The following is a 23744-nucleotide window of genomic DNA, read 5'->3' on the forward strand; positions in this document are numbered from 1 at the left end:
CTGTCCGCTCTCCACTCAACACCTCTCCGTGCTGTCTGGTCTCGACTTAACACCTCTCCGTACTGTCCGCCTTCACCCACACAATTGGAGCTATGCCACCTCCTAAGAAGAACTGCTTCTGCTCACTTGCAAAAAGTAATTATTCACAGTATTATATTTATTCTGCAGAGTACTTTATTCCACAGCGGTACCAGCGGGAAAACAGTATGTCCACTGTACTACAGCTGCTGGCCTCTGTGCACCTTGCTTCACTTCTCCAACACACAGCAATCAAGAACAGTTCAGTCTTAGAACTCCCTAACAACTTGGGATAAACCTGTGGATCAGTCTATTCCTCCTCTCCTTTCTTCTACTGCCTAGGAGTTGGAGGCATTTTCACCACCCTCATTTGCCAGACACCAATACTCTGACAACCTCCCACAAATGTTCAGACTGACCTCCTTCAGGTAATTAATTCCCACAGTTCCATGAAGCCAGACCGCATCTAGGCATTGTCACTTAGCGACCCCACATCTCTGGCTTCTCTCTCTCTGCAGTCTCTTCCTTTTCCACCTCTCTTTGTCCTGAGCAAAAGAACTCCATTTGCTCCTCACCAACCTCTTTCCTTTCGCTTTCCTCTCCTAGTTCAATCTCCTCCCACTCCATGGAGTCTTCCCCCACCCTCTCTCCCAGGTGCTGCTCCTCCCCCTGATTATCCTCCATCTCCCAATCACCCCCTGACTCTACTACCTGCTGGGAGTTGTGGTACTGTTTCTCTTGTTCCCTCCTCCCTTGCAAGTGTTGCTGGGCTCTGTAGTTCTCTTCCCTTTTCATCAGTCTCCTACTCCCTTTTCCCCTCTGAGGGTTTTTCTCCTTTCCTCGCTTACTGTCACTATCAGCTCTTCTCTGCCTTCCTTCTACCTCCTCCTTACAGTCTCTTTTGCAAACATTACAGCCTCATCCATTGAACTATTATGCATATCTTCAGGTTTCTCATTATGTTAGGTCCATTCTGGATGGCTGTTCTCATGGGGTGCTTCCGGTGTTGGAGGGTTTTTTTCATTCCCTCACTCAATATCGACCTTCGGATACTAGTATACATCAGACGTTACTATCGGTGGCTCCAGGCAAGAATTATGTGACCTTGACCCACAGTTGGAGTAAAGATCATAGTTTAGGTATTCGAGAGGAAATGTTGCAGAAATTGATTCAAGCGATTCCACGTTATATTTATAGTGCACTCTATAGAGAATGTCAGTTTTGTATTCTTACCAGAGCGTATTTTTCTCCTAAACAAGCTTTCTATGCAGGCTGTCTGACTGTGGGAACGTGTGCTAAATGTGGAGGGACAGATGCAACCTTGCTTCATTTTTTGTGATATTGTCCTCCTATTTATCAGTTCTGGACTCGATTAAGTACTGGGAGCGTTTGTTACATAAACCGATTAGAGCATCCCCGGCGGGTATTATTTTAGATCAAATGGGTCATTCTGGATTGCTATTGTTAAGGGAGCGTATTTTTCTTTATAAAGCAGGAGTGGTGGGGAAGAAGTGCATTCTCCAGTGCTGGACTCAGAGTATGGCTCCAGATTTTCGGCAATGGAGGAATACGCCCCATAATCTCTTAGCCAGAGACAGAAAAATTTTGGGGCAATCTGGGAACCATATATATTAACACTTTCTCCCAAGGTCCGCAGTCTTTTGTTGAATCAATTCTCGTAGTATGTGGTAGGGGGCTGATGGAAGGGAGTGGAAAGGATTGGGGGGGTAGTAGGAAGTTTAGGGTAGGAGGTATACAGGGGGGATGTGGGGCGAGGGTGGAGGGGAGAGGAGGGGAGATAGGGTTGGGAAGGGAAGGGGGGGTTTGGAGGCTGGATGGCTCACTTCGTAGGTGGAGGAGGAGGTTAGGTGGACTTGTTGAAGATTGACTGTTACTGTTTGGGTGGAAATCACTTTGTGTTTGTAATTCCTATGATGTTATCTGCTACTAGGGTATTGGGAGTGGATGAGAGAAGATGTTGAGTTTGATGATGTTTGTGTATATGGATTGCTACTCCTTGTTGAGGGGGGCACAATTTAATCACAAAGAAAAGAGCAATTTAATCAGCTGAACATACTGTTCTTTAACAAACAACTGCTAAATAGTTAGCCTAGGCTGAATATGTCACCCATTAAAGATGTATTACGGGTTGGGGTGGATGGGAGGGGAGGGAGACAGTTGTTAAAACGGTTGATGGCGGCTCTTGTCATTGTTCTTTGGTTTGTATGTTTTCCTGTTGGTATTAGTGTATCTGCTGGATTTTTAGCTGTACATTATGCTGTTGTCATCAATAATAAAAAAAATATTGAACATAAATAATCTCAGCTTCACGAAGACCTTTTCGCAGCAATTTTCTTAACTCATTGTTAGTGGCTTTGGAGGGACATTTGGACTGTCTTGGTGATGACCAACTGTTTCTGTTTTATGACACTGGATGTGACAGTACCATGTTTAGACCTTTGCTTCAAATTCACTGCAGTCTCTTACACCAGAAGCAGAAATATTGAAATTAGTATCAGCTCACTATTGTGACTGGACACAAGTGGGATCTGTTATGGACCATGGACTATTTTGATTTTGCTGTGACAGGTGGGAAGACTTATGCAATCAGGATGTCTTTGGTCTCTTATTTAATACTTGTTAAAATAAATATTTCTATAATTGTTCTCGCACATGTGGAGAGGCATTTTTGATAAAATATTTAAGTCCAATTTTGGATGCTTTGATAGAAACATCCAAAAACTGAGTGGTGAATATAGCCATTTTGGAACATGAAGAATGTCTACCTTTTTGGTTTGAAAATCACCATTTTCCTAGAGGTTTTGTGCTCAGTGCATTTTTCTTTTAGATTCATTTTGGAAAATAAAACATCCATGTGAAAAACACCCCAAAATCAGCCATTGGGATGTCTGGGGACCATCATTTTTAGTAGACTGGCCACACAGCCATCTCAGCAGAGTAGTGGGGCAGCCTGGGGGCACTGCAGTGGACTTCACATAAAAGGTCCCAGTACACATCTCACCATAACCCCCTTATATCATATGGTGAGTCCTCCAGGTGCAGAAAATTACCTAATGTACCTCACTGTACACCACTACAATAGCCCTCAAGCTTGCAGGTGTCACCTATATGTAGATACAGTCAGTATTTAGTATATTTTGGAGGGCTCACATGTTCCACCAGAAGTGCACCAGTTAGAATGGGATATGGACCTGGGTCCCTTCTCTACAGTTCACTGCACTAATCACTAGGCTACTCCTGGGATCTGCCTGTTGCTCTAATAGGAACAGCCATAATATCTGAAGCTGTCATACAGCCTGGTATGTACTGTGACATCTTGGGGGCTGAGTGGGGGTCAGTGACCACTGGGGGAGTAAGGGTCAAATTGGTCTTGAAATAGGTCTAGTCAAAAACATCTTAATTTTGGCCCTGAACATATTCATTGTGTTCAATTATTGCAGAAAATCATTTATCTTTTGGGGCCGCCCATGTTGTCCCACCCAAAACATGACCCCATCACACCCCCTTGAAATTTGGATGAACTATGAAGCCAAAAGTCTAAAATCAGGGTGTCAAAAATCGCAACTTGGTCATTTTTGAGAGAAAAACATCCTTCTGCCACCTTATGATGTTTTTTTCTGTTTAGAAAATTAGCCCCTGAATGTGCCGCATAGATGACTGATAGTATTTCTTCAGGACTCCATCCAAGCCAGAGTTGAACTGTTCATGAGCAAGGATGGGAAACTGGACTGGTGACATCACAAGTCCAGATCTAAAATTAGCTATCAAGGAACTCTCTGGGATGTAGTGTATTATGTTAGTCAAATCACCTTATTTTGGGCTCCTACAAAGCTGCGCTAGCAATTCCCTCACAGCAAATTTGATGACACCCATAGAAACTGAGGGAGTCTTTTACTAAAGATTAGCTTGAGTTATGTGCAGCAGGGCCCATTTTATTCCTATGGGCCCTGCTGCAGATAACCAGAGCTAATCTTTAGTAAAAGACCCCCTCAGTGGGCTTTGTTGCATTTGCTGTACCAGAATCACTAGCTCGGCATTGTTCATCTTTATTTCCAGCTGAAAAATCTCCAGGTGTTGCTGGTGAAGCATAGACAGCACAGTACAGGTAAAGGAGCTGCACTCTTTGCTATCTGTTGGGTTCATCCATTGTCTCAGGCACTAGTTTACATCATAAGCCTTTCGGGGAAAGGGAAATACCTAATGCACCTGAACATAATTCACCTTGAGCTACACTGAAAAGGGTGTGATCTAAATCCAAATAAATTATTTTACAAGCACAGGGAAGCTTCTGGAAAAGAACTAACTGTGCATTATCACCATATAGATGGGTGACTTCTTCCCCCGCACTACAGAGATGTAAAAGCAAACCAGAGCTACTAACATCAGCCTGCCCTGGGTCACAGGGCGGTCTTTAGTCTTCTCAACAGGTAAGATTGGTGGGATGAAACAGAGTGCATAGTGGGAGTTGTAGGAGACACAGCTGTTGTCTTCTTGGAGTTATGTCAGAAGATGGCTTTATGTATTGAGGTAATGAGCGTTTGTTCCTCTCTCGCCCCTTAGTTTTTACACTTTCCCCAAGAAGTTAAATAGTACGTTTTCTACGTTGGTGTTGGGAACTGCTGGAGAATGTATCGGGCTACACTTTCTTTCGTTAATCGTGCTGCTAGTTTTGGGCCGTTTGGGGTACTAGAGAGGGAAAGTGATATGTTGCTCAGCTGCGCAGTGTGGATAAACCTTTTGGTGCAAACTGCGTAGTTTCCGGCACAAGCCTGCACTCAAAACATAAAGGAGATGTGTGAGAAAAGGTTATCGCTCGCTGATCGTTTGGGAAAAAACCCCAAAAACTTTTGAGAATGGAAGAATTGGTTGCTCTTAAAAGACTTGTTTCTTAGTGGTGTCGTTTCTGTACTTAAAGCGCTGCCCTGATTCTGTCCACATAAGGTTTCTATAAGTTTAAGTTAAGGCACAAACGAACAATCATGTTAAAATAAAAAGTTTCTTAAAGTTCTAAAAGTGATCGCCTGTTGTTTCCCTTGTAGTGACTGAAGGAGGAGACAACCACCCAAAGTGAAGCGGCCACAACTGATTTTCTGCCCCAGGGGGGAAGGGGCGGCAGATGTCAGCTGACTAACGGAAGCAGGAAGCGGTCGGAGGAGAGGGAGGAGGACGTGCTCTGCTCCTAGAGGTGCCGAACTCCGCACTTTCGGCAGCGCCCTCCGCTCCGGCTTTATTGCGTCACCGCAGGAGGGGAAACGGCGTGTGTGACGTCACAAGGAGCGCGCAGCCTCCCTGCATCCCGCGATGGCGCTGAACAGGAACCATTCCCAGAGCGGCGGAGTGATCGTCAACAACGGAGAGAGGTGCGTGGGGCGCGGGCTTTGCTCTCCGGTCCCCCTGCTCGCCACCCATATCCTATCTCGCGCGTATAGGCGGCGTTGCTTGTTTGATTTCCTAGTTCGGGATGATCTAGAACGCCAGGCAAAGAGGGACTAGAGCACACGAGTCAATCTTTTAGGTAGCAGAGACCATAGGCAACGTTTAGACATAATTAAGGGGGGTGGTGTTGGAGCCAGTACAAATTACTCTTCTCTGGCCACAAATGATCGTGCCTGCTCAGTATTGGAGCTGAAGTGCTTTAAATGCAGTTACTAATTCTTTGGTTTGTAATAAATCTCATTGAATTTTTGTAATTAAAATACAAGAAACCCCTACAAAAATCAGAAGGTCCAGAAGTTCAATTATAAGCACAATTGTACAATAGTGTGTATACCTTTATATAAAAACAAACATGCCTTCCGATAAAAACAGCAACATCATCTAACACACAGCCAGCTGACAAAATCTGCTAGTAAAACTCTGCCCAGGATGATATACCCAAGGGTCACGAGTGACCTTCAAGGTTCTGTTTCAAATAATACCTTATAGTAAGAAATTATCAAAGCGAAAATAAACTATTGATGTAACGTTTGAGTATGGCCATCCAGTGCTACAAAAGGGGATGCAAAATTCATACGCAAAAGTTACAGTTTCGTTTTCAGTATAATTTCCACACCTAGCAACTACAAAAGATGGTTTTTAATAAAAGGGTTTCTTCAAACTTGATGTTATCAAAGAATATGTCTGTTTTTCCATTTTAACTCATACTACTTGTAACTATTCGTTCTGAGTGAGTGCCTATCCATGTTTCCAGTGTTTTGCTATTACACATCTTGCTGACAAAGGGACTGAACTAATAAAATTATTTTTAATGGAAAGACAAGGGATTGGGCCCCATCCTAATATTGCTGTCTGTATTGTCATGGGAAATTTGGTGTTTATAATTTTTAATATTGCTGTGTGAACTGAGTTCCAAAAGGTTTTCATAAATACAGAGCCCCAGCAGATGTGATTAAAAGTTCCTTCACATTGACAACCTTTCCAACCTAAAGGGGATAATCCAGGTAGGCCTTTATGAATAATTTGAGTCGTTATATATAGTTGTAGTTACGTTAAAAGTTTTAGTTGAGTACTTATTCTCAGTGATATGGGATCTAAAAGGATATAGCCATACGTTTTCCCAGAAGGAATCCTACATATTTTTGTTGATGCTCTTTTCCCATGTAGACATACAAGTATACTCTATGGTAGTGTTTGAGATTTTGTATAAACGTTGATATTAATTTGAGATTTATGTAATTATTGCCATACTGAGACAGACCGAAGGCTCATCAGGCCCAATATCCTGTTTCCAACAGTGGCCAATCCAGGACACAAGAACCTGGCAAGATCCTAAAAGAGTAAAACAAATTTTATGCTGCTTATCCTAGAAATAAGCAGTGGATTTTCCTAAGTCCATCTTAATAATGGCTTATGGACTGTTCTTTTAGGAAATTATTCAAACCTTTTTTTAAATCCTGCTAAGCTAACTTGTTTTTACAACATCTTCTGGGAATGAATTTCAGAGTTTAATTATACACTGAGTGAAGAAATATTTTCTCTGGTTTGTTTTAAATTTATTACTTAGTAGCTACATTGCGTTCCCCCTAATCCTAGTATTTTTGGAAAGAGTAAATATGTGAATCATGTCTACCTGTTCCACTCCATTTGGTATTTTATAGATCTCTATCGTATCTCCGCTTAGCTGTCTCCTTTCCAAAATGAAGAGCCGTAGCCACGTTAGCCTTTCCTCAGTGGGAAGTCATCCCATTCCCTTTATCATTTTTGTTGTCCTGTGTACCTTTTCTAACTCCGTTATATCTTTTTTTGAGATGTGTTGACCAGAATTGCACACAATATTCGACGTGCAGTCGCACCTTGGAGCAACATAAACTATAAAGTTCTTTTTTGTTTTCCATTCCTTTCATAATACTTCCTAGCATTGTATTTGCTTTCTTAGCCACCACTGCGCAGTGAGCAGAGGGTTTCAGTGTATCATCAACGATTACACCTAGATCCTTTTCCTGGGCAGTGACTCCTAATGTGGAACCTTGCATCACGTAGCTATAGTTTGGGTTCCTCTTTCTCACATGCATCACTTTGCACTTGCTCACATTAAACATCATCTGCCGTTTTAATTCCCAGTCTCGTAAGGTCATCTTGCAGTTTTTCACAATCCTCTTGCGATTGAAGAACTTTGAATAACTTTGTGTTATCAGCAAATTTAATTACCTCACTAATTCCTATCGCTAGATCTTTTATAAATGTGTTAAAAAGCGGCAGCCCCAGCACAGACTCCTGGCGATCCCCACTATCAACCCTTCTCCATTGAGAATACTGACCATTTAACCCTACTCTCTGTTTTCTGTCTTTTTAAATGTTTTTAATCCACAGTAGGACATTACCTCCTACCCCATGACTTTCTAATTTCAATGTACTATTTGGGGAGTTACACCAAATTAATGTTTCCTAATTAGTTGGAGATTTAATATGTTCTATTTCATTTTAGAGAGATGGAATTCCTCAGCTGAAAACATTGATAAAAGGAGAGGGCAGTACTGATCATTTTTTTCAATATCTTTTTGGTTCAGTACATTTTGATTGGAAAATAATGTGAAGAATAGAATCAGTTTCCTTGATCTTAGTTGTTGTAACTTATGTGGTCCCAATTCTCTTACAAATTGTTTGGCCGAGATGGGAGTGAATGGACATAGGGCTCTTGAGATATGAGCTTTACTACAGATTTTAATTCCATATATTAGAGGTTTAAGAAAAGGATGAGCTCAATGTTTTTGTAAAACATTGAGATCATCAAGATTAAATATTTTTTCCTTGGGTATAAGAGGGACAAAAATTAAAAACTTCTAATCTTAATCAGTGAGTTTGTTCAGATAATCCATATAGATTTTTATAGAAATTTAAGACATGCCGACCAATAATATTTGGGATTCCTAGGCCACCCATATACTTTTAGGAAAGCACCTGTCTCATATTTGAGTTTGGCTTTTTTACCTTGCCAGATTAAAATTTGAAAAAGTTCTTTTTCCTTCTTTAAAGAAGGATCTTGACAGAGAGAGAGATAGATTGGTGAAGAGATATAAGAATTTAAAGATTATCATTTTCAAGGTGTTTATCCTTCCTAGCCATGATATTGTGGTATCTTGCCACTTTTAAGGTCCGTTTTGGCTAGAGTTAGTAATTTATCATAATTAAAAGGGAGTAACATGGATAGGTTACAGGAAATTATAATTCCAAAATATCTGAGAGTACAGTTTGGAATGTCTTTTTCAGGGCCTGTCGTGGTTTTCTTACAGTCAAGGCCACAATGCATTATCACGGATTTTGTAAAAGTTACTGATTAATCAGACATTTGTCTGTAGTCCTTTGGTAATGTTAATATGCAGGGTAAGGATTGATTTAAATTTTGTATAAAGCGTATAAGTCTATATAATGTTTTTCACCTGCTATTGTTATCCCATGGATGGTATCTGAATTTTTAATGCCTGTTGCTAGGGGTTCTACAGCTATTTTTAATAATAAGGGAAAAAGTATGTAAGTTAAAAGGAGATGAAACATTTTCATTAGCTAAAACTGAAGCTGTGGGAGCTTGATATAATGCTTTTTATTCAAGATATGTAATTATGACCAAAGCCTATCTTCGATAAAATCCAAAACAAGCATTCCCATTCTACCATATCAAATTTGTTTTCAGCATCTAAGGAAAGAATGGCATAGAGGGGCATAATCGAATGGGGACGACCATCTCTAAGGGCGCCCATCTCTGAGGACATCCCCGTGAAGGGGTGGGGCATCCCGTATTATCGAAACAAGATGGGCGTCCTCTTTCGTTTCGATAACACAGTTGGGGACGCCCAAATCTCAACATTTAGGTCAACCTTGGAGATAGGTGACCTCAGTTTTCGCCGATAATGGAAACCGAGGACGCCCATCTCAAAGACGACCAAATCCAAGGCATTTGGTTGTGGGAGGAGCCAGCATTCGTAGTGCATTGGTCCCCCTCACATGCCAGGACACCAACCGGGCAACCTAGGGGGCACTTCAGTGGACCTCACAAATTGCTCCCTGGTGCATAGCTCCCTTACTTTGGGTCCTGAGCCCCCCAAAACTCACTCCCCACAACTGTACAACACTACCATAGCCCTTATGGGTGAAGGGGGGCACCTACATGTGGATACAATGGGTTTCGGGTGGGTTTTGGAGGGCTCACATTTACCACCACAAGTGTAACAGGTAGAGCGGGATGGGCCTGGGTCCACCTGCCTGAAGTGCACTGCACCCACTAAAACTGCTCCAGGGACCTGCATACTGCTGTCAGGGAGCTGGGTATGACATTTTGAGACTGACAAAAAATGTTTTTAAATTTTTCTTTTTTGGGTGGGAGGGGGTTGGTGACCACTGGGGGAGTAAGGAGAGGTCATCCCTGATTCCCTCCGGTGGTCATCTGGTCAGTTGGGCACCTTTTCGAGGCTTGGTCATGAAAAAAAAGGGACCAAGTAAAGTTGGCCAAATGCTCGTCAGGGATGCCCCTCTTTTTTCCATTATCGGCCGAGGACGCCCATCTGTTAAGCACACCCCGTCCCACCTTCGGTACACTGCCGACACCCCCCGGAACTTTGGTCGTCCCCGCAACAGAAAGCAGTTGAGGGCGCCCAAAATCGGCTTTCGATTATGCCGATTTGGGCGACCCTGAGAGGACGGCCATCTCCCGATTTGTGTCAGAAGATGGACGCCCTTCTCTTTCAAAACTGCCCCTGATAGTCTCCCTTTTGATTTTTGGTTTGGTATATGATATTGATTAAGCGTCTAATGTTTTCTGAGGTATATCTGTTCTTAATAAAACCAGTTCGGTCTGGATGTATTATTTGATCCATGAGTTTGTCAATTCTAAAACTCAGGATTTTGGCAAAGATTTTATAATCTGTGTTTAGTAATGAGATGGGTCTGTAGCTTGCCAGTGCTATTGTGTCTTTTCTTTCTTTGGGGGTAACTGTGATAAGAGCATTGTGGAATTTAGGTGGCAGTTTCCCTGTGGACGTTATTTCATTAAATATCTAAGAGAATCAGTGTGAAATAAACTTTACATTTTTTTGCAGGGAGTCCGTCAGGTCCAGCTGCTTTATTGCATTTTAAGGAGGAGATTGCTTGGTATATCTAGAGCTTGTCATCTAATTTAGATAAGTCAACACTATCAAGATAGGGATACTGGATTGTGAGGTATAGAGATTTTTATATAATTCTGCAAAGGAGTCTTCCATTGTTCCCAAGTCCCAACTGAAATGACCTGATTGGATTTTGATTTTGGCTGTCTGATGTTCTAATTTTATTTTCCTTATTTGCCACATTAATATCTTATGTAGTTACTAGTAAAAAAGGCCCGTTTCTGGAACGAATGAAACGGGCGCTAGCAAGGTTTTCCTGGGAGTGTGTATGTTTGAGAGAGAGAGCCAGAGTGAATGTGCGGGTGTGTGACAGTGAGACTGTCTGTGTGACAGTGTGTGTGTGAGAATGAGAGTGTGTGGCAGGGCCCCCTCCCCTGTTCCTAATGCCCCTCACCCGTTCCCTCCCCTCCTTTTCCTCCTCCTTCCCACACTTTGGGTTCCTTAAGGCTTTCAAAAGTCTATGTACCCCCGTGGCCCTAACGCCCAGTATCCGGATACCCCACCGCTTTCCTCCTCACCCCTCCCCCAAGATGTAATACTTTCACGTCCTTCATTTTTTTTTTTAAAGTGTCCTAGCTACCCTGTGTCCAAATGCCCGGCATTCAGATTGTGTTCCTCTCGTAAATTTTCATTTCTTTCATTCATCCAGAACTTCCCCCCCCCCGAACACTTTCGGTTCCTTCAGCCTTTTAAAACTCTGCTATGTACCCTGTGTGCTAATGGCCAGCATTGAGATTGTTTTCCTGTCCCAAATTTGCATGTCTTTCAGTCCTTCACAACTCCCCCCCTCCCCCCATTTAACACTTTCAGTTCCTTCAGTCTTTTAAAACTCTCCTATCAACCCTGTGTCCTAATGGCCAGCACTCAGATTGTTTTGCTTTGCCAAATTGTCTGTCACTGACGTCAGTGCGTGCCTGCCTAGCAGACCACTTCCGGCAGGCACGGTCCCAGGCACATCCTGTTGGAGGTGAGAACTATTATATAGGATTCGCATGTTCATAGTAAGGTAAGAACATAAGACTAGCCATACTGGGTCAGACTAAGGTCCATCTAGACCAGTATCCTGCTTTCAACAGTAGCCAAACCAGGTCAAAAGTACCTGAAAGAAACCCAAATAGTAGCACCATCCCATGCTATCAAGCCCAGGGCAAAAAGTGGCTTCTCCCATGTCCATCTCATTAACAGACATATAGTAACATAGTAGATGACGGCAGAAAAAGACGTCTGCCAACAAGATAATTTCACGTGTGTATACCTTACCTTGATTTGTATCTGCCATTGTCAGGGCACAGACCGTATAAGTCTGGCCAGCACTAGCCCCACCTCCCAACCACCAGCCCCGCCTCCCACCACCGGCTCTGGCACAGACTGTATAAGTCTGCTCAGCACTATCCCCGCCTCCCAACCACCAGCCCCTCCTCCCACCACCGGCTCTGCCACCCAATCTCTGTTATGCTCCTGAGGATCCATTCCTTCCTTCCTCATTAACAGACTATGGCCTTTTCCTCTAGGAACTTGTCCAAACCTTTTTTAAACCCAGATATGCTAATACCATGCAGCAAAGATCTTTTTGTGAGATATAGATAGTACTCAGTTTTAGTTATTTCTAATTTATTTAATTCACCCTTGAAGAGATGAGGATTTTAAAACTTTTCCTCTGGGCCTGATGCTTCCCAAAGTGTTTGGAAGTATTATTAGAACTGACAGCCTCATGGAGGTTCTTTAGGAAATGATTTTAAGTAAAAGTGTTTTCCACCCTCTGGCATCTGCTCGCTCCAGTGTTTACCTTTGGCACAGGGTTGAGCAAGTTCAGGGGCTAGGATGCTTACTGGCTGCAAGTACTGTCAGTCAGTGGGGGCTGGGTGGGACAAGCTGATATCGTGTAAGCACAGGGGGTGGGACATGAGTCATTGCTTCCTCAGAGTAATGTGGCCTATTGAGAGAGCCTGAGGCTGAAGTCATATGACTGACTGTACCAGTGGATGGGAACCTGGGAAGGGAAACCAATGTGGGCTCGTTAATCTTTTTAAATCACAATTCTTGGATTGTTTTTTGGTTGGTTTCACATATTAACATTTTACACAGGGAAATAGGTTTTTTGTATGTCGATGCACGCTAAGTTGGTTTTGCACATATTTAAGGGGGGGGGGGGTTGAGGCACATTCCTAGTAGCAGGAAACACTGCCTGTGGAAGTGGGTTTTACATTTTAAAAGTAACTTCTTTTCTACTTAGGTGCTTCTTGAAGCATAGTATCTGATTACTGTTTTCTTTCATAGATAAGTGAAAAAGGATGATGCTAAAAAGCTAGTTACTGATTCAAATGCAAATTAGTCTCGCAAACAAGTATTTACCTGCAATTTGTTTACCCCTTTATTTCTATATCTGCAAAGAGGATTAACCAAGCAACCACAATACTTTTTTTTTAATGAATGGTTTTGACTACTTGAAAATGAGGCACAGTTCTGTACAGTCCAAAATCCTGTCTTCTCATCTCAGTCTTAGTGCCCTTGCACACTATCCCCCAAATTCAATATAGTTCACCCATCCAGCATATAGGGCTGGATTCTATATATATCTATATAAATAATTCTCACCTCCAATTCTGAAGCTCACTGTGTGGCAGGGAAACACTGAAGCCCTGTACTGTTGCAGCCTCTCACACCACTCATTCTCACTCTCACTCATACACCCGCCCTCAGCCACGCCCCATCTGCACATAATTCGCAACCCCAACGTTCAAATGAAACCACCCAAGCTCCACCCACTTTCGTGAAGGGTTCGTGGATTCATAGTGGTGAAGCCTCTCCACTGCCCATACCTGTCTGTCACGCCCTCACGTCGAACGTCATGACGCCCCGCGCCATAGAACACAAGTGCCAATTAAACCAGGAACGCCCCGCAGCCGACAACACACATGCGCCTCCGCAGGAAAGGGATCGTGGATTCGTGCTGCTAAAGCCCATCCAACTCCCCATGTTTGTATGCCCCGCCCACGCGTCACAATGCGATGACGTGAAGGGCGGGGCGGTACACAGAGCAGTGCTGATACAGGACTTGGAGGGAGATCCCGGAGTCCCTCTCGGTATTTCCGGTGACATGGCGGAGTAGCGGCGAGGACAGAACAAAAATAAAACACCGCGAGGGAACTGTAGCTCCGCCCTCGCGTCAAAACGCTATGACGTCAAGGGCGGGCCGGTACAGACAGCGGCGCCAAAACAGCACTTCTGGGAGATCCCGGTGCCCCCCTCGGTAAGAACCTGGCTAGCGCCCGTTTCATTTTTTTCCGAAACGGGCCTTTTTTTCCTAGTATGTGTATGTGTGTATATATATATATACAGTGGTGGAAATAAGTATTTGATCCCTTGCTGATTTTGTAAGTTTGCCCACTGACAAAGACATGAGCAGCCCATAATTGAAGGGTAGGTTATTGGTAACAGTGAGAGATAGCACATCACAAATTAAATCCGGAAAATCACATTGTGGAAAGTATATGAATTTATTTGCATTCTGCAGAGGGAAATATGTATTTAATCCCTCTGGCAAACAAGACCTAATACTTGGTGGCAAAACCCTTGTTGGCAAGCACAGCGGTCAGACGTCTTCTGTAGTTGATGATGAGGTTTGCACACATGTCAGGAGGAATTTTGGTCCACTCCTCTTTGCAGATCATCTCTAAATCATTAAGAGTTCTGGGCTGTCGCTTGGCAACTCGCAGCTTCAGCTCCCTCCATAAGTTTTCAATGGGATTAAGGTCTGGTGACTGGCTAGGCCACTCCATGACCCTAATGTGCTTCTTCCTGAGCCACTCCTTTGTTGCCTTGGCTGTATGTTTTGGGTCATTGTCGTGCTGGAAGACCCAGCCACGACCCATTTTTAAGGCCCTGGCGGAGGGAAGGAGGTTGTCACTCAGAATTGTACGGTACATGGCCCCATCCATTCTCCCATTGATGCGGTGAAGTAGTCCTGTGCCCTTAGCAGAGAAACACCCCCAAAACATAACATTTCCACCTCCATGCTTGACAGTGGGGACGGTGTTCTTTGGGTCATAGGCAGCATTTCTCTTCCTCCAAACACGGCGAGTTGAGTTCATGCCAAAGAGCTCAATTTTTGTCTCATCTGACCACAGCACCTTCTCCCAATCACTCTCGGCATCATCCAGGTGTTCACTGGCAAACTTCAGACAGGCCGTCACATGTGCCTTCCGGAGCAGGGGGACCTTGCGGGCACTGCAGGATTGCAATCCGTTATGTCGTAATGTGTTACCAATGGTTTTCGTGGTGACAGTGGTCCCAGCTGCCTTGAGATCATTGACAAGTTCCCCCCTTGTAGTTGTAGGCTGATTTCTAACCTTCCTCATGATCAAGGATACCCCACGAGGTGAGATTTTGCGTGGAGCCCCAGATCTTTGTCGATTGACAGTCATTTTGTACTTCTTCCATTTTCTTACTATGGCACCAACAGTTGTCTCCTTCTCGCCCAGCGTCTTACTGATGGTTTTGTAGCCCATTCCAGCCTTGTGCAGGTGTATGATCTTGTCCCTGACATCCTTAGACAGCTCCTTGCTCTTGGCCATTTTGTAGAGGTTAGAGTCTGACTGATTCACTGAGTCTGTGGACAGGTGTCTTTCATACAGGTGACCATTGCCGACAGCTGTCTGTCATGCAGGTAACGAGTTGATTTGGAGCATCTACCTGGTCTGTAGGGGCCAGATCTCTTACTGGTTGGTGGGGGATCAAATACTTATTTCCCTCTGCAGAATGCAAATAAATTCATATACTTTCCACAATGTGATTTTCCGGATTGAATTTGTGATGTGCTATCTCTCACTGTTACCAATAACCTACCCTTCAATTATGGGCTGCTCATGTCTTTGTCAGTGGGCAAACTTACAAAATCAGCAAGGGATCAAATACTTATTTCCACCACTGTATATATATATATATATATATATAAAAGGCACCACCAACGTTCTATGAAGCCTCCAGCCGGAAGTGTGAAGGGGGAGAGAGATCCGGTTTCCCCATGAGTGTCTGCCCCGCCCTCGCTCTCTCTGTAACACAAACAGTGAAGGAAAACACAGCAAAGCACGAAATCAAATTGCTCTCTCTGTAACAGTGAAGGACTCAGAGGGGGGAGGGGAGAGAGGGCAGAGGGCAGGGACACACACTCCCACATGCACACAGAAGAAAACCTTGCTAGCCCCCGTTTCATTTGCATCAGAAACGGGGCTTTTTTACTAGTATATATATATATATAGCACTTGAAAAATCAGCACCAAAAAAAATGCACCTAGGTGTACTCTGTAAAGTACGTCTAAATTTCCATGTGGATTGTGGAATACGCTGAGTGCACATCAGCACGACTAAATGTAGTCACAGGCAGTTACGCCAAGTAAAACTTGCTGTAAATGCTGACGCCTAAATTAGGCGCGGACCAGGTGTGTTCTGTAACAGCTCGTATAGATTTTAGAAATGCCCACAACCCACCCATTCCACACCCATGGCCATGCCTCCTTTTCAACGAGGCGACTTAGAATTTACATGCGTGTCTTTATAGAATATGCTTAAACAGTTCTGCATATAATTTCTAATTAATGCCAATTAGTGTCAGTAATTGGTTATTGGCGCTGATTGGCTTAACTAAGTTGACATGCGCAAATCCAGAATACGACTAGATTTGTACACGCAACTTAAGTCGCGCTATATAGAATCCTGGGTATAACGTAAGTGGCAGAATTAGTACTAAGCACATAGTTGGCAGTCATTAGGAGTTACGCGCTGATCTGCCCTATGCCCTGTTCTATATCATGCGTGAGCGTACTTTTCATAGCATGAAACTGCAAAGGGGTGAGGCCATGAGAGGTTCCACGCGAGTCAGGGGAATGGCCAGAATTTTGGCATAATGTTGCAGAATATTTGCATTTCCATACCTAACTGCCTTTTGAGGGGTGCAGTCAGTTGGTGTGGGGCCAAATTAGGCGCAAACCACCAGATTCTATACGTCATGCCCAGCATTCTACGCCAAAGCTCAAGAGTATTCCATAACAATGTGTGTAACTTAATAGGCCTAACAAGCCAATAAGCGTTTTTAGCAGCACTTAACAAGCAATAATGAGCACTAATTGGTGATAATTAGAATTTACACACCCAACTCGCTAACCGTATTGTGTAATGCAAAGCACCTAAATTTACAGCTGAAAAGGGGGCGGGGAAAGGGGCGTTTCATGGGTGTTACAAAATTTACCCACATTGTTATAGAATATGCCCCTCTGCGCCTAAATCTACACCCCAGGATTTACGCCATGTTTTCCTTAGTGTAAATGGATGCGTGTAGTTCTAGGCGCTGGGATATCAACTAAGCATATTCTGTATACTGCACCTAAATCTAAGCGCCACTTATAGAATATGCTTAGGTAGAAACTTGTTCTGCGCAGATTTTTCAGATGCCTTATATAGAATCCCCTCCCCCCTCCAAAAAAATACATGTGACCTGTAAAGGCCATCAGGTAACGCCATTGTCTGATCTGCAACAACATACAATAATTCTGTCTTTTCAACATTCAGCAATAATTGATTCTGATTTAGCCAATCAAGGACAACATCAAATACAGCTTGCAACTTTGGAGCTACATCAGGGGAGAAATCAGAAGGAAAAAAAATTGGATATTGTCTGAATATGCTCGATATGAGACGTCCATAGACAGCAACAAGTGGCATACAGGCAGCAAATAAATATTGAGTAATACTGCTGACCCCTGTGGCACCCCAGTACTCGCCAATAGAATGACACAGGGACAGAGTTTGCCCCTGTCCCCACAGGCTCTGTTCTGATCTGCACAAGCCTTGAACACTTATGATTTTATATTTAAATCTTTTTATTAAAGTATGAAAAGGAACAATATCCTGTACAACTGTTGTTTATAAATCACAAATAGAAAACAATAACAATGAGTAATTATAATAACTCCCCCCCCCCCCCTTCAAACACCAACAATAGCTGACTTCTACTACCCCAAGGAACCTTCTCTATGTGCGCTAGCAGGGGAGAAATATGCCTTATGAAGCACCGTTTTGAATTTTTAATCTGTGGATGAATAAATCATCAACAATCTGAGTCTTCTGTCTTCCACAGTCCTTCCTGCTTCTCAGAAGGTGTGCTGTTAGCAGGAATGCACAGGATCCTTGGCAAATTTTGCCAGTTTTGGCCAGCACTTTTGCCTGTTTTTCAAAAAAATCAAAACATCATCGTCTGCATCACTCAAACATAAATGATCCAATTCATTAACAATAGCCTTCAAAGGAGACATCCTATATAATAAAACTCACCCTCAACATTCTGAGGACACTGACGTCAATGCAGCCAAGCCACTGACGTCACTTCCGTCATGAAGGGTTCGTGATGGTGAAGCCACCGAAAGCACCAAGTCTCTGGGCCCCGCCCTCATGTCAAATGTGATGACGTTGAGGGCGGAGCAAAGGCGTCACGCATCGAGGGCGGAGCAATGGCGTCAGTGGCTTCAGAACGAAGAAGCTCATGAAGGTGCATTCACGAGGTCCGGAGCAATGGTGTCAGTGGCTTCAGAACGACGAACGGGTGGGTAGGTAGGGATGGAGGGGGGGTGTTGGGGAGGAAAACCTTGCTAGCGCCCGTTTCATTTGCTCCAGAAATGGGCCTTTTTTTACTAGTTGTTCCATAAAAGTCACTCATAAAACTGCTAACATCCATTTTCGTTCATTTGGAGGTGGGATCTTCCACAGATGTGACAATTTCTGGGTATGTAGATTGTGGAGGATCCTGAGTTGTTGATGTTGATGGGCTTGAGCCTTCCACTTTGATCTGGTTTTGGTACAGCCTTCTCAAAGATTTGATTGTGTTTTTACATCATCTGGAAAGATAATTGGATTGTCTTTCAGATGAGGGTGTACAAAAATACCAACACTGTGTAGTGGCTGAACAAAAAAGTAAGAAAGAGGAAACACTCCTTGATGTCAGCAACAGTGGATGAATCTGTTGCAGTAACAGTAAAATGATTGAGCAACTAGTCATGTGATGGAAGGACATTGCAGATGGTAGGAGTCTGATCAGCAGATAATACTCTTGTCATATCAAAGGCAGATAAGTCACAAATGATGTCATTTAACAGTGCTTCATTTAAATCCAAAAGCAGCTTCTGCAGTTTTTTTATCACTGAATTCACTTGCCGTTTAAGGCTAGTCTCAAGCTTGAGTGACACAGGGACAAAGTTTGTCCCCATCCCCGCAGCTCTGTTACCCGCGTGTCCCTGTGTCATTCTTTACTCACCAAACGGGCACCAAGTCGAAACAGTATCACCATTTCGCACAACTTGTGTTCTGTTACAAATTGAAACCTAATAATTGGACTAACATGATAAAAGAGTATCAGAAATATACACATTTAACAGCACTGTAGAACAATATGAAGGGCTTATTTCTAAAACCTGCTAAGTCTATTTTAGTTCTGTTGATCTCCACTATTACACTGGTGGATAACAATATCCTTTGTCTATACAAAACTGTAGTTTATTTTTTGCTGAAAGGTGGACTTAGCGGGTTTTGTAAATAAACCATTGAATTATAACAGAAATACAGTAAATGCCTGTGTACTATACAGATGATATAAACCAAAAAAAAGCACATCTGGGCCTTCAAGACTGAGACAACAGGAGCCCTTTATTGAGAGATGACCCAACACGGGCCGTATCGCCTGCCTCAGGGGTCTAATTATAAAACAAATATAATGTAGAGTGACATAAATATGAAGATAAAAATGAATAAAGGAATAATAATATAAAATTATTCTTAAGAAATATAGATTGGACGATACATAAACATCACCATAAGAGATCTGTATAGAGGAGACATTACAAAATCAACAAAAATAAAAACTTAAAAAATATATCAGTATAATAATTAAAGAAACCTGCACAGATCCTGAGAATATTACACCTTTACACCTTCAATACTGTGCAGTTATGGTAGAGTGGAACGGATAAATTGGGAACAGTTGTTTAATCTGTCAAACATGAGGACGCTCCATGACAGTAGTGACCAGCAGATTGATAACAAAAGTGTAGAATTTTTTTTAACCACTGCATAGATAAGATATGAAATGTTTTGCTGGAGGATATGGTTAAGGCAACCAGCATAGCAGAATTCAAAAGGGGATTGGAGAAGTTCCTGGAGGAAACATCCATAAAAATTATTAGCCAGGTAGACTTGGGAGAGCCATTGTTTGCCCCTGAAAAGGAGCTATGGGAAAGTGATCTGCAGGTACTTGTGAGCCAGACTGGCCACTGTTGGAGACGGGATGCTGAGCACAATGGGCATTGGTCTGATCCAGTATGGCTTTTCTTACATTTTTATGCTTGCTATTTTCACATGTACCAGCCTCACCCATTTAATGTGTCAGGCCCTAAAATTGCCTTTTTAATTACCTCTATAAAGTGAAAAAAAAATGTGTGTGCCTGGTTACTTTTAACCTCCCAAAAAAGGGTAATTGAAGTATCTTGGTAATAGATGCTGGGAAGGGAGGAGAGAGCAGAGGAGAAGAGATATAGGGAGTCAGAAATGGAAAGGGGATCTTAGGCGTGAGGAAATGGAGAATCAGAGAGTAGAGGAAGGAGCGTGAACTGGGTGGGGGGAAGAGTAGGAGGAGAAAGAAGAGGGTATCCAGGATCAGTGTAAAGGGAAGGGGGATGGGATTTCATATATCACCTTTCTGTGTTGCAGTCAAAGCAGTTTACGTATTAATATACATCTACTTATTTTGTATCTGAGGTAATGGAGGGTTAAGTGACTTCTCCATAGTCACAAAGAGCTGCAGTGGTAATTGAACATGGTTCCCCAGGTTATTAGGCCACTGTACTATTTGTGCTATTCCTCCTCGCTTCACAGTACCATGTCCCTTCAGTCTGCTCATTTTCTGTGGCTCCTCCAGTCCCCTCATTCATACCCAGCCTCATCTCCAATTCTCTTTCCTCCTCCTGAGGAGGGAGAACGCTACTTAAAATAAAATATAGCATGACTGCTGAGAACACAGCAGGGAAGGCAGCAACAAAGCAACTGCCAAGATCGTGGCATGAGACATGCAGGACCACTGCTGGCACTCTGACCCTTTGTCTGCCATAGTGATTCCTTGGAAAATTAGGAATTCCATGGGAAGGGCTGGATTTTTTTTTTTTTTTGGCCCCTTCCCTGGTCATAGACTTGCACAAGGCTAAGGTATGCCTGTAGCTATTATCGGCCAATCAGCTCCAGCATGTGAGGACTTAACTCTTTCACTGAGCCGCCAAGTGACTGGTCTTTCAGAGCAGGGTTGCCAACTCTGTAGTTTTCCCACGGAATTGGGTGGGTTTTTTGAGCTGCCTGCTGGCACTTTCCACCAGGTGCAGGTTGCAACTTTATTGGGCTTTTTTTGTTTGGGCAGCTGCTTACGGTTGGTCCCATCCAGCTGTCTCTGCTGTCACCCTATTGGTTACATTTGGAGGTGGAATGAGGCTTGGTTCATCTCAAGCCTCATTCCGGCTCCAAATTTGACCGATAGGAGGGTGAGGTGGGTGATGTCATCAGCTGATGAAGATTCATCATGCTTTGGAGGTGGAGGAGCGAGGCAGAGAGCAGCAGGAGAGCAGACAGCAGCAGCAGCACCACCACCACGTGGGAAGAGGAAAGCCCCTTCTCAGCCTGTTGGGAAGCTTGGACAGACCTTGGGCTCCTCTGGGACACTGGTTGGGCTGGCAACCCTGTTTCAGAGTTACAGTATAGGACAGATCTTGGCCTCAGACTCCGCCCCTCCCCCCAGTGCCTACTGCATTTGGGAAAATCCCCCATTGTGTTGAGATGCAAGTCCAATAGCAGAGCCAGGGTTAGTTAAGTTTTCAGGCAGGAACTGGGGCGACTTTGCAGCTCTCAAATCACCTTTATTTTATTTACTTGTCCTTACAAGCTCAGAGCAAAGGTTCAAAGTACAAAATTTTACAATAGAATAAACAATACATACCATAAGATTAAGTAGGCCAATTAGGGGAAATTGAAACATAGATTAAGTAGGCCAATTAGGGGAAATTGAAACATAAAATAGTCATTTCCCTATTTTTTTGATCTTATGTGGATGATCTTTTCCTATTTTAAATGGCGTGCTTTTCAGTCAAATTTTATGATGTATGTTGCTGTGTTCTTGCTTATGTAAGCCAATTTTGGTATAGAAAGTTTAATAAACTATTCATTAACAGTGTCACCCAGATCCTCTATAGGTTGCCTAAAGCTGGGTATGCACAAATTAATGAGTTAACGAGGTGTCAACAATCAGTTATTGACGTAAATTGGTGCTTATTTGGATTTGCATGTGCCTTTGCCTCCATGCTACTCTAACACTGCACGCTTAAATTGTCTCGCGTGCAACCCAAAAGGGGCGTTGCCAAAATGTAGGCGCAGTGTTGTAGAATCCCAGGATCATGCACCCAACTTGCGTGCCAGGATTTACACCAGGTTTCAGGAGGTGTAAGTTTTCATGCCCAAAGTTGGCTGCGGGAATCTGCGCTAAGTGCTGTTCTATAAAGGGCACGAATTTTCCTGGTACCTAAATTTGAGCGCCGTTCACTGAAGCTGTCTCTATATCTATGGGGAAAAAAAGTACAAACAAATAACAAGCCAGAAAGATGACCTGCGTTCTAATAACGAAAATTTAAAAAATAGGTATCGCTCGCCCGCTTGGAATCAAAGGGTATGACCAAACCTATGGGATGATGTACTGTAGGCAGTGGCAAGTGCCTTGGGCTAGCAAGCCAATATTTTTAGCTTCTATTTTCCACTAACACTCTTTCTGTCCTGCAGTGTCCTGAAGCAGTGCAATGATGTGGAGCTCTCCTTCGGTGACATGGCAATCAAGCCTGTGGTCTTCAAAGGCACCAAGAAGGGTTCGCTGTTCCTCACCCCATACAGGGTAAGTCACTAGCACATTCTCTGCCTCCCCTAGCAAACAAAGGTGGGGGGAGGAATCAAGAAAATCTGCATGTTGTAGTTATCAGACTCACAGAAACAGAAGCCTGCCCTTGCAGATCAGCAACGCGGCCACGCCGGAGAAGAGGACTTCAGCTGACGGGGAGACCCCCCTCCAGCAAAGGTACCCGACGACGGCGGGGGAAGGTTGGCGGCGGCGGGAAGAGGGGGTCGAAAGGGGTGGCGCCGTGGGGGGGGGAGCTAGATTCCCTGGGTCCGGCCTCCACCGTCATGTCACCAAGACTTCCAGTGGCAGGCAGAAAAAGGTTGCATCAGTTTTGTGACAACGTCTGCTGCTCGTGTGTGCTGGGTTGGGACCTAACATGTTGAGGGAGTCTTTTACTTATCCACGGTAATACTTTTAGCTCATGGTAGAAATCAGCTGATATCTACTGCGAGCTAAAAAACACTACCGCAGCTTAGTAAAAGACCCCCTAAGTCTTCTCTGCCACCGCAGGTCCTTCTTTCTTCCTGCCTCCTCCTGTGTGACATACTTCCTGTTTCCACCATGGGAGGGAACATAACAGGAAGAGGATCTGCAGTGGCAGAGGGAAGAGTTAATGCGGTAACCCAGGTCCTGCAGCTGGCAGCACACGAGCACAAGCACAGCGGCAGGACAGGGGAGAAGACGCTGAGTGAGGGTTAAAGAGGGGGCCGTGCTGAGAGAGCACACACAGCTAAGGACTGTGGGAGCCAAAAAACTCACAGCACATCTGGTTGTTTCTGTTTCCCTGTCTTGAGAGCGAAGGTTGGGTTTGGAGGCTTTTTCCCCTTTGTGTTAATGATACTTTGCCACTGTGCAAAAGCTTCTGATTAAATCTGAGTAAAAGAAATTGTCAGTTTTAAGAGGGTATATCCATTGCCCGCACTCTTTTCCTGCATGAGCCTTACCTGAACTCGGCTTTAATGTCTGTGGGACAAAAGCTTGCTGTATAAAGACCCCTCATTGTGATTATCTGTTCTTTATTCCCAGCCTTCTAATAACACTACTTAAGTCTTGCTGGCAGAATGTTCTGTGTGAGTGCAGGATTTTTGTGATTCCTGGCTTTGCTCTTGAAAGACACATTCTCTCTGGAGAATGGGCAGTTTTAG

The 23744-nt window shown here is 43.6% G+C and overlaps 1 protein-coding gene across 2 annotated transcripts in view; it reads left to right on the forward strand.

The window, feature by feature from the left end:
- The first annotated feature begins 4445 nt into the window (after positions 1–4445).
- The window catches only part of WBP2NL (WBP2 N-terminal like), a 50446-nt gene continuing 31147 nt past the window's right edge, over positions 4446–23744 (forward strand). Inside the window, exons 1-3 of one of the 2 annotated variants that reach the window (XM_030207648.1) lie at positions 4446–4466; positions 5079–5399; positions 22488–22596. In XM_030207648.1, coding sequence (XP_030063508.1) covers positions 5341–5399; positions 22488–22596 — 168 coding nt within the window. In that variant the 5' untranslated portion in view covers positions 4446–4466; positions 5079–5340. Of the gene's footprint in view, positions 4467–4498; positions 4567–5078; positions 5400–22487; positions 22597–23744 lie in introns of those variants that run through there. The other variant, XM_030207639.1, reaches the window with a different exon arrangement.

This window comes from Microcaecilia unicolor, chromosome 1, assembly GCF_901765095.1.
Source record: "Microcaecilia unicolor chromosome 1, aMicUni1.1, whole genome shotgun sequence".
NCBI classification, from domain to species: domain Eukaryota; kingdom Metazoa; phylum Chordata; class Amphibia; order Gymnophiona; family Siphonopidae; genus Microcaecilia; species Microcaecilia unicolor.